General features: G+C 37.9%; 2 protein-coding genes across 2 annotated transcripts in view; one reads left to right on the plus strand and one right to left on the minus strand.

The window, feature by feature from the left end:
* The window catches only part of Pburs (bursicon subunit partner of burs), a 92,522-nt gene that overhangs the window by 77,248 nt on the left and 2,774 nt on the right, over positions 1–12,500 (minus strand). Inside the window, exons 2-3 of the mRNA XM_076191417.1 lie at positions 11,670–11,790; positions 4,567–4,688 (exon numbers count right to left, since the gene is read on the minus strand). Of these exons, the coding sequence (XP_076047532.1) occupies positions 4,567–4,688; positions 11,670–11,790 (243 nt within the window). The remainder of the gene's footprint in view (positions 1–4,566; positions 4,689–11,669; positions 11,791–12,500) is intronic.
* The window catches only part of LOC143029067 (uncharacterized), a 79,135-nt gene that overhangs the window by 23,590 nt on the left and 43,045 nt on the right, over positions 1–12,500 (plus strand). The gene's annotated exons all lie outside the window — the stretch shown is intronic.

Raw genomic sequence — 12,500 nt, forward strand, 5'->3', positions numbered from 1 at the left:
AGGGTGAAATTTAATAAACCTTGCCTTTGGTTCAACTTCGCCGGTGGCAGGGTTCGAACCGCCATCCCCTCGACCTTTGCCACAAGTAAGCCGCTGGGCCAGTGAGCTTTCTTTTATTGTTGAATACTTAACATATTCATACTCTAATTCGTATAATTATTTTTTAATAATTTTTGTAACCAAAATAAAAAAAGGAAAAGTGAATTTCTATAGTCTGGTACACAATGATGCAGAACCTGGAACCATATACATATGTATATATATATATATATATATATATATATATATATATATATATATATATATATGTATATATATATAAATATATATAAATATAAATATATATCTATATATATATATACATACATATATATATATATATATATATATATATATATATATATATATATATATTACAAAAAAGAAAATTTAATTTCTATAATCTGGTGGTACAATACGATGCAGAACCTGGGACCTTTTTTTTTTTAACAAAAAAAGAAAAGAAATAAGTTTTAGGTTTTGATACATAATGATTCATAATCTGAAAAAAAAAAAAAATTCTACAAAAAATAAGAAAGGTAATTTCTATAGTATGACACATAATGTCGAAGAATCTGGTACCAATTTTTTTCTTTTTCTAACAAAAAAAGAAAACATAAGTTACATACTTTGATACTTAATGATTTACAATCGTAAATTCACGATGATAACTGTTGAACATGTTTGGATTTAACTGTACAAGTTTTGAACAAGCTTTGCCTGAACTTGTACAAGAAAGATGTCTAGTATTAATATTTACAGCTTCATCAAGAAAATGAAAGGTTTAAACCTCGCATTTGCAATATGGCAAAAACACTTCAACCTAACCTACCCACAGTTATTGTACTAATGCAAATTTTTTCCAAAAGAATAATGAATTAATGAATAAATATATAAATAATCATAGATAAAATCGACTTTCATTATTAGAGAATTTATTGTCTATAAAGATATACGTTACACAAAAAACAATGAAATGTATGATTGTACAGGTTCTATGTATTATGGGTCAATTCCTAAGGCTTAATGGCCCCCTTATGGGTCCATAGCCTTAAGATAAAAAAAATAAATCAATAAATTTTCTGTCATAAATTCTCCATTGAATTCTGCCAGTGAGCAGCCCCTACCCCCCCCCCCATCAGCTCAAAATGTATTAATAAAGTCTCGTCCTTAAATATCTTTCCCATTGTAATACAACTAATCTATCTACAGTCATATTCCGTATTAGGCAAACAAGGATTAATATGTTTGGTTGACCTTTTCACTGACTTAGGTCTATCTGCCGCCACCCCTTTCCTTCTTATGGTACCTTCATCTCGGTACGATTATCGCTCAACGATGATCGTTCATGGCTCAACGATGATCGTCAAACGATTATCTGGAGCGCTTTTTTTTAATGGGTTTGTTTTGCATCGAGGTACAAATTGCGAAGCTGATAATAATTTTAACCAAACCTTCAACCAACGCGCTTAGCTAAATAGGATGCCAGGTAGTAAGATGTTTGTCAGCGTGACGCAAACAAGATCATCATATTAAGACAACAGGGTAGGAGTCGAAGTAAGGGGTTTAAATTGAGCAAATTTAGATTTAAGAAGGAAATAGGCAAGAATTGGTTTACTAATAGGGTGGTCAACGAATGGAATAGACTTAGTAACCATGTAGTTAGTGAGCGCTGAAACTATCGGTTGTTTTAAGAAACGGTTAGACAGCTTTATGGATGGAGATGACGGGTGGTGATGGACATGGAACTGTCTAGTGTAGGCCTTATGGTCCCTTGCAGTCTCCTTTATTCTTATGTTCTTATGTTCTTATCAAGAAAAACGCACCAATTTACAGATTGACGATTTGTCCCTGATTTCTAGTTGAAAAATTTTCTCGGAAAGATCTTGGCAAACCGCACGCGTAACCATGAAAGAAAGAAGAAGAAGAAAAGAAAAATGTAATTCAACGAAAATGGAGAACTACTAACCCGCTGTTCATCAGTATAATGGTGGCGGCACACTACACATGCTACTTGCTTTTGCTATTTCGTTTGAGTAGAAATTACTTCGTTAACGGTCTTTTGTTTCCCTATACATCCCTATATATCCCTATATCCCTATATATCCCTATCATATATCCATATATCCCTAAATATCCCTATATCCCTAAATATCCCTATATCCTTATCATATATCCCTATATCCCTATCATGTATCCCCATATTCCTGTCCTATATCCCTATCCTATATCTCTATATAGAGCTTATATCCCTAACAATATAACAAGAACAATGCTAGCTTTAGTTGTTTGGAAATCATTAATCTTTTTTTTTTGTACAAAAATTATACGTATGTGAAATTAATATCTTAATGACAAAGTTACTTTGTTCTATTGTTCTTCTCGTAGGAAATACCAAATAATTACCATAGTAATTCCCATGTATTACCATCATAGTTACCAATGTTTTTGCCAAAATGGTATCATGGAGTAATGATTCACCATGGTCTTGGATCACGTGTTGGACTCGTGATCGACAGTTTTTAACCTTCCCGGAAGAGAGCCCAGAGCACATATATGCCCAATGTATGGGTAATGCTGTGACCTTACACGCGCACGCACACGCGCACGCACACACATACACACACACACACACACACACACACACACACACACACACACACACACACACACACACACACACACACACACACACACACACACACACACACACACACACACACACACACACATACACACCAAACTCCTTGCCCACGAGAGTTGGAGTGTCGGCTCGCGGTGCAGCGATACTGAAATTACTTCAACCCTGGGCAGGAATCGAACTCAGACCGCTGGATTAGTGGTTGCGAACGGTACCTGAGTACTAATGAGCAATACATTCTTTAGAATCACTTTTATTATTCAGCTATCCGTGATCCTCTTCATTCTGCTGAAGAGGACCACAGATAGTGGTCGAAATTTACAGATTTTCTGTCCATCTTATCTCATTCTCCGATAGTAGGTTAATAAGTCTCATTTTACAAATGTGCCACTACATTATACCTTCCTAAATCACATCATAAATACTTCAAAGTGCAACACATGGAACCCAATTAATTTGCGTACCAGGACATACTAACACAAGTTAGGCAGTACAACAAGCAACACGTCCATTCTACCAGACTGTGGCATATCCATACTCACAAATCCTTACAAACTACACGACAGGACACAGAAATGAAAAACAACATAACTACCGTGCAAAAAAAAAAAAAAAAAAAATGGTACACTACATATTAGAATCATTTAATTGGTGGCTGGCTAAGTCAGAATTGATTAGAAAATGTTAGATTAAGTTAATTTAGGTTAGATTACGTTAGGTCAGGTTTGGTGGCCCAACACTGGTAAAATATAATTTATTTTCATAAAGATGCTGTAAATATTTCCCCCATTTTTTCATATTTTTATGAATAGCATTCACACGGGAAACAGCAAACTAATATATATAAACTAATATATATATACATATGTAACATATATATATATATATATATATATATATATATATATATATATATATATATATATATATATATATCATACAAAAGGCTCCCATTACGATTTGTTACGTGTTCTCTGATTGGTCATACTATTCCATACTCGTGTACGATTACGCGTGTCAACAATGCTCCCTATGTTATAACTCGCTGAGCAGCCCAGGAACTGGAACAGGAACAGGAACAGGAACAGGAACAGGAACGGGAACAGGAACAGGAACAGGAACAGGAACGGGAACGAAACAAAAATAAAACGGGAGTTTTTACTCACTGAGCAGTCCAGGAACAGGAACAGTAACAGTAACAGGAACGGGAACAGGAACAGTGACATGAACGGGAACGGGAATAGGAACAGGAACAGGAACGGGAACAGGAATGATAACGAAACAAAAACAAAACGGGAGTAGAAACAGAAACAAGCAAAAACAGAACTGGAACAAGAACAAGAAAAAGAAAATAATAACAAAGAAAACAAGAACAGGAACAAGAACAGCAACAGAAAACAAGAACAAAGAACAGGAATTGAACAGAAAGAAGAACTAAAACAAGAAAAAATAACAGGAACAAGAAAAAGAAAAAAGAAAAGAAAAGGAAAAGAACAAGGTTAAACAAGAACAAGAACAAGGAACAGGAACAACAACACAAAACAAAAACAAGAACAAAGAGTAAGAACAAGGACAAGAACAAAGAACAAGAACAAAGAACAAGAACATAAAACAAGAACAAAGAACAAGGAACAAAAATAAGGAACAAGAACAAGGAACAAGAACAACAACAAAGAACAAGAACAAAGGACAAGAACAAGAACAAGGAACAAGAACAAGGAACAAGATCAAGAAACAAGAACAAGGAACAAGAACAAGGAATAAAGAACAATATAAAAACAAACAACAAAGACAAGAACAAAGAACAAGATCAAAGAACAAAAAACAAAGAACAAAGACCAAGAAAAAAAGAACAGGAGCAAGAACATTATATTCTACTCATTTACCTTCAAGAAGCCAGAAGCTGTGTTGACCGACGGCTGTACCCTTGAGGAACAGGCTCCTTCGCACTTGTTGACCGCCAGGTCGTCCTCGCAGCGGATCATCCTCCCTACTTCATCGAAGTGCTCTGAAATGAGGCCCAGGTCACGTGACTCTAGAGGTGCTTCTCCAAACAACGTCAAGGCTGAGCTGTTTCTTGATGATGTGGTTTAACGTCATAAATTTCTCCCTTCCACTCCTCATCCTCTTCCTCCTCCTCTTCCTCCTCCTCCTCCTCCTTCTCCTCCTCCTTCTCCTCCTGGTTTCCCCCTTCCTCCTCCTCCTCCTCTTCCTCCTCCTCCTCCTCCTCCTCTTCCTCCTCCTCTTCCTCCTCCTCCTCTTCCTCCTCCTCTTCTACTCCTCCTCCTCTTCCTCCTCCTCCTCCTCCTCTTCCTCCTCTTCTACCCCTGATCCTCTTTGTCATCCAATTCCAAAACTCTCCCATCATTCTCCGCACGAAAAAAAAGCGTCACGCCCAAATGCAGGATTAGAAACAAAAAGACGAAAGAAAAAGAAAGTTCGCAAAAAAAAAAAAAAAAAAAAAAAAAAAAAAGCTCGACTGTATCCAGTTTTTCTGTATTACGTCAAAGCGTCACCCCCCACCCCACCCCCCTCACCCCTCACCCCCTAACCCCTACACAACCTCCCGTACCGGTTGGCATCTCCCCCCTTAATTAGTGGCGCCAGACGATTTTATTCACAGTCATGGCGTCACAACATCCCACGTCGAGATGGCTAAATGGGCTATCTCTCCGTTAAGGTAACAAAAAGATTGACCCGTCAATAGGTCGAGCCTTAATATATTTTGTTCTGGCCAAGAACAAACGATTTGAATCAGCTGAGTGTAGAAACACGTTAATCCTCTCTCTACATATCCTCTCCTCCCCGTCTTCCTCCTTATTTCAGTCTTAATCCTCGTTGATACGGGACTAGTTTAGTAGCCGCTAGTGCTGCTTACAAGTTATCTTACCCGGAAAGTAAGTGTTGACACTTGCATGATTTGGAGGCAAGTTGACTAACTATCCGTTTACATTGGGCAAGTAGAAAGGTGGTTTACAGGTCGCTAGTACTAGTGGCTACTAAACTAGCCCCGTCTCAAAGAGGTTTATGGTGCCGGCAAGGGATTTAATTCATCTGAAGACACCACATCCACCCTGACGCCCACCCCCAACCCCAACCCCAACTCCCCCATCACCAACCCCCCCCTTCCTGACTATCCACCTCTTTCCCCCCGTCAAGTAACCCCCCCTTATTAACCCCTCACCCTGCCCTTCACCCCCTAAGCCTCATGGACAGCGACAGCATCCTTGACGCAGCAAAGATTCGGCACTAAGAAGACAATAACGTCATCAAATCTTTTAGTGGCTTTGGGAGAGGCTAGCACGAAGATTATGATGGCTGAATACTTTTTTTTTTATTTGTTTATTTATTTATATTAGTTGATTACTTGATAGATTTATTGGCTTACCTTTTCATTATTCTGTTAATTTGTCTTTTGATTTATGTAATAAATCTATTTGTTGAATTACGATTTTTTATTTATTTATTCATGGACTTATTGATTAATTCTTGCTTATCTACTTGTATATCTATTTACCTATCTATTTATCTTTTATCTAATTGATTATCTAATCATATATAATCATTTATTTATTTTTTATCATTTATCTATTTATTCATTTATCCATATATATTTATACATATATGTTTCTTTTGAAGGTGAGATATTTGAATGGAAAAGGTGGTAAAAAAAAAAAGTTGAAACAGGAACATTAAAGTAATCTAACGTTTCGACTCAACGTCTTCTTCAGAGTCGTCAAGAGAAAACGTTGCTGGTTCATCCTGTGTTTCCTTACCACCTTTACCACATATACATATTCATTTATCTATCTATTTATCTACTTATTTGTTTATTTTGTTTGTGTTGTTTGTTTGTTTGTTTAATTTTAACACTACTCATACCCATGGGCCAAAGTCGTCAGGGTCAGATTCTGGCGGGTGGAGGGGGTGGGTGGGGGTAGGGGGGAGTTGTGATGGGGGGATTGGGGGGGAGTAGAGATAGGCGGATTGTGAGACGTGGGGGGGGAGAGAGTTTGAGAGGGGATCGGTTTCCAAGGCCCCAAGTAATCGCTAGCCATCTTGATGATATGCAAGCTATTTACTTTTTTTTTTCTTATTTGAGAAGAAAATGTAGGAAGTCTGGAGAAAGAAGAAATTATAATGTATTGCTAGCCATGTTTGTGTGTGTGTGTGTGTGTGTGTGTGTGTGTGTGTGTGTGTGTGTGTGTGTGTGTGTGTATGTGTGTGTGTGTGTGTGTGTGTGTGTGTGTGTGTGTGTGTGTGTGTGTGTGTGTGTGTGTGTGTGTGTGTGTGTGTGTGTGGTGTGTGTGTGTATTCACTTGGTCTTTGGATCACGTGTTGGACTCGTGATCGACAGCTATTTCCCTCCTGGAAGAGAGCTCAGAGCTCGTAGGTCCGATCTATGGGTAATGCTATGACCTTTCACACACACACACACACCCAACTCCCCGCCCACGAGAGTCAGAGTAACGACTCGAAGCGCAGCGGTACCGAAATAATTTCGGCCCTGGGCAGGATTCGAACCTAGAACTGCGGGCCACTATCGTGGCAGTTCAGTGCTCTACCAACTGTGTGTGTGTGTGTGTGTGTGTGTATGCATGCATGTGTATGTGTATAATAATAATAATAATAATAACAATAATAATAATAATAATAATAATAATAATAATAATAATAATAATAATAATAATAATAATAATAATAATAATAATAATAATAATAATAATAATAATAATGATAATAGTAATGATAATAATGATAATGATAATAATAATGATAATGATAATAACAATAATACATATATATATATATATATGCAAAGTAGACCACTTGGAAAAAGAAACTAACGAAGCAGAGCACTTTCGTATATTACATCTTCAGTGCAACAAGTGCACTGAAGATGTAATATACGATTAGCATATATATATATATATATATATATATATATATATATATATATTTATATATATATATATATATATATATGTGTGTGTGTGTATATATATATATATATAATATATATATATGTATATGTATATATATATATAATATATATATATATATATATATACATATATAATATAATATACATATATATATGTATATATATACACCAAAGGCTTTTTTTCCCTTACAAGGGAGGTAGCCAAAAAACAACGTATAAAAACCATTCCCACCCTTTCCATCTCTAATACACTCCACTCCCCTCCACCCTCTACCCTCCCTCTTATCTTGGCACCTCCTGGATGACGGGTCGTCCCTGTATTTTATCCACTGCCCTGTGTCAGAGATAGTGTCGCAAGACACAGCACATCCACAGCAAGGCCCCTTCATTAAATCGGCGACTCCCCCTCTCCGTCCCTTCATGCAGAAAAGGAGAAGACGGAGAGAAATCTCTTCGGGCTGCGTCAATTTTTTCTCGCACATACTACCTCACCCCCCATCCCCCCACCCATTCCACCTCATGCATCACAACATCATCCATATACAACCATTCTCCATTCACCCCTGTCTTCTGTCCTCTCCCGTCCTTCCTCAACAGACATTCCCCTCTTCCCCAAAGCCCCTTTCACCCCATCCATCCATCTCATCCTAGGTCGCCCCCTCATGTTCACTCACTCCACATCTGCCTTCCATACCTCTTTTACTAGTCTTTCTTCACTCATTCTTTCCATGTGTCCAAACCATCCCAACACTCTTCCATCTACCCTATCTCCCAACTCCCTTACCACCCCTGTTCTCCTCTTCACCTCCTCATTTATCATTCTATCCAGCCTGGTAACCCCCATCATACTTCTCAGACACCTCATCTCAAACACATTCAAACTCCTTCTCTCTTCTTCTCTTATGTTCCATGTTTCTGCCCCATACAGTGCGGTTGGTACAATCACTCCTTCATACAATCTCCTCTTAGCCTCCATTCCCAAATGTCTATTCCTCATTACACTTTTTAATCCACCAAGGCATTACTCGCTTCTCTCAATCTACATTCCACCTCCACCTCCACTCTACCCTTTCCTGCCACATTCGCACCCAAATATCTAAAACTATCCACTTCCTCCAGTCGCTCTCCCTTAATGTTCACTTCCCGTCTGCTGCCACTTTCACCCCTTGTACATCTCATCACCTTATTTTTACCCACATTTATCTTCAGTTTTCTTCTTTCACACACTCTCCCAAACTCTGTCACTAACTTCCTCAATCCCTCCTCTGATCCTGCCACAAGAGCAGTGTCGTCCGCAAACAACAGCTGGCTCACCTCCCACTTTTCTCCATTTTCTATAAGCATCTCTAATCCCTGACCCACCACCCTTGCATTTACCTCTCTCACCACCCCATCCATGTATAAGTTGAACAGCCAGGGCGACATAACACATCCCCGACGAAGTCCTACTTTTACCTCGAACCACTCACTCTCTCCATTTCTAATACTGACTCATGCTCTACTACTCTCGTAAAAACTCTTGACAGCTCCTAAAGGCTTTCCTCCTATCCCGTATATCTGCAAAACCTCCCACAGTGCCTTCCTGTCTACCCTGTCATAAGCCTTTTCCAAATCCATAAAAGCCCGCCCCCAAAAAAAACATCTTTACCTATTCCTGTAGCTTTCTCACATATCTATCTTACCACAAAGATCTGATCCACACAACCTCTACCTGTCCTAAATCCACACTGTTCCTCGCCAATCACTCCCTCTGTTCCTATCATAATCCTCTCAATCAAGATCCTCCCATAAGCCTTCCCAACTACACTTAACAAGCTGATCCCTCTGAAACTAGTACACTCACACTTGTCCCCTTTTCCCTTTTAAATTGGAACTATACAGGCACTCCTCTAGTCCTCCGGCACTCTACCCTCTCTCCAACAAACATTAAATAACCTCACCAGCCAGTCCACCATCACTGTACCTCCTTTTTTTAGACATTCTGTATGGCATCCATCCAGACCAGGTGCCTTACCTGCTTTCATCATCTTAACAACTGCCTTCACTTCATCCCTCCTTATTTCTCCTCCATTTTCCTCATTCATCACGATCATTTTCTTATCACTTCCCACTGCAGCTATTTTTCCCTCCCTATCCTCCTTCACATTTAGCAACTCCCTAAAATACTCTGCCCACCTTCCCCTTACTGCCTCATCCATTATCATTTCTCCATCTGCACATTTTACCTTGTCCTATCTACTTGATTCGTCTCCTCTTTCTCTCTTAATTTCTTTCCAAAACATCTTTTTATTACTTTCAAAATTTTCTGTCATACTCTTAACCCATTTCACATCTGCTCTCCTCTTTGCCTCCTTTACCTTATACTTTACTTTTCTTCTCTTTTCTTTGTACCTCTTATATGACTCCCTCGTCCTATTTTGTAACCAATCTGTGAAAGCTCGCTTCTTCTCTTCTACAACCTTCTTTATTTCCTCATCCCACCATTCACTGCCCTTCCTTCTATTTCCACCCGTCCTTCTTATTCCACACACCATCTTTGCACACTTTGTGACTCCTTCCTTGAACCATCCCCATTCCTCCTCCGCTCCTAGCTCTACTCTATCCTTTACTCCCTCCCACTCCTCTCTCAGCTTTTTCTTGTACTCCTTCTCCTTTTCCTTTTCATTTAAAGAGTTCGCTCTAAGCACTTCTCTACCTTTTGTCCTTTTCCTCTTCCTCCATCTATCCTCCACTCTCAACTTACCTTCCACAAAAAATGATCTAATATTTCACCTCTCTCTCCCCTTAGCACATGTACATCCTTAACTCTTCCTATTATACTCCTATCTACCACTACATGGTCCATTAACGCTCTATCAACCACCCTTCCAACCACCACCCTCTCCCATGTGTACTTATGCTTGACTTTCTTCTGAAACACTGTATTTACTATCATCAACTCTTTTAGACACATCTCCACCATCAGCTCTCCACTACGATTCTTTCCTGGAACTCCACATTTCCCAACCACTCCGTCAATTGGTTCATTTCCTACCCTAGCATTAAGGTCTCCCAATACTACTACATTGACGTTCCTCCCTAATCCCTCTATGCACTCATTTAAATCTATCCAAAAAGACTCCCTTTCTTCTACACTCTTCTCACTACCAGGCCCATGTACAAAAACCCAGATCTCCTTTCCCCAGTTTCACCTTCATCGACATTATCCTTAAAGAAACCTCCTTCCACTCCACTATATGTTTACCTATCTCTTCATTTACTAGTATAGCCACCCCTTCTTACCTCGCCCTCTCTTTATTATTATTATTATTATTATTATTATTATTATTATTATTATTATTATTATTATTATTATTATTATTATTATTATTATTATTATTATTATTATTATTATTATTATTATTATTATTATTATTATCATTAGCATTATTATTATTATGCATTTTTATTATTATTATTATTATTATATTATTATTTATTGTTATTATTATTATTATTATTATTATTATTATTATTATTATTATTATTATTATTATTATTATTAATATTATTATCATCATCATCATCATCATCATCATCATAATCATAATCATCATCATCATCATCATCATCATTATTATTATTAACATCATTATTATTATTATATTGATAATAATAATAATAATAATGATAATAATAATGATAATAATAATAATAATAATAATAATAATAATAATAATAATAATAATAATAATAATAATAATAATAATAATAATAATAATAATAATGATAATACACTGGCAATATACAATTTGTGTAAAATCAAAACTAGTCTATATTGAGTATTTAATGTGCTAGACGCTGTTATCCACAAATGATGCTGTGTTTACTTAAGACTGGGTGTTCTGGGGCCTTACCAGTGATGAAAATGTCGAAGGATGATTATATTCATTGCTGGTGAGGTTTAGCTGGTGTGTGTGTCTGTATGTGTAAGTGTGTGTAAATGTGTGACTTTCTTACATGAAAACATGCCCTGACACTGTGACATTCACAGCTTTCACAAACCTTTAGTGACGTGTATAGTTGAAGCCAGAGTTTCGCACTCGCTGCCGTAGCTCCTGGCCTGAACGCCAAGGACCACCACCATGGAAGAAATCATCAGGAAGAGGAGAACGCGGGAGGTCATCTGCGAAGGGAGAGAAGATTCCATGAGGGACGAGGTCAGGGGTCAGGGGAGGTCAGGGGATAGCAGGGTCAAGAGGTTAAGTAAGTCTCTTAGGAAGACTATAGGGGCTATCACACTGGGCTATTTTACCTCCAACCTTCGATTAATCGGCGGTACCGCTCACCTCAGAGGGGTCAGGGGCCTGGTAAGACTCCTAAGACTAAAAGGGTTATCACACTGTGCTATTTTCCTCCAACCTCCAATTAATCGGTGTTACCGGCCACTTCCATAACTTTTTCCATCGTAAAATCACTATGGCAGACTATTTTGTTTTCTCAACAATTTACGTAGAATACAGTTTTATATGCTGGAGGAAAGTTATTTTCCTCCAGCATATTATCGGATTCCTTCCTTCCTCCGGGCGGCTGCAATTCTTCTCCAACAGTTGGAGGAAAAATAGTTCAGTATGATAACGCCTTCACGTTATGGTTAGGTAAGAGATCACAAAAGAAAAAATCAAATCACGTTTTGAAAAATATTTGGCTATAGATCAAAGACTTAAAAATGATAAATATAAAAATCAAAACAACTCTTGCGTTCTCGTGTGTTTAGAAACTTACGGAAACTAGAAAAGAAAAGAAAAAGAAAAAAGCGAGTTTAGCTGTCGCACGGAGCCAAGGACCCCTAGCCCACTAAAAAAGACGACAACACGTCCCCCTCCCAAAAAAATA

This window comes from Oratosquilla oratoria, chromosome 10, assembly GCF_046742065.1.
Source record: "Oratosquilla oratoria isolate Oo_2021 chromosome 10, ASM4674206v1, whole genome shotgun sequence".
In the NCBI taxonomy this organism is placed as follows: Eukaryota; Metazoa; Arthropoda; class Malacostraca; order Stomatopoda; family Squillidae; genus Oratosquilla; species Oratosquilla oratoria.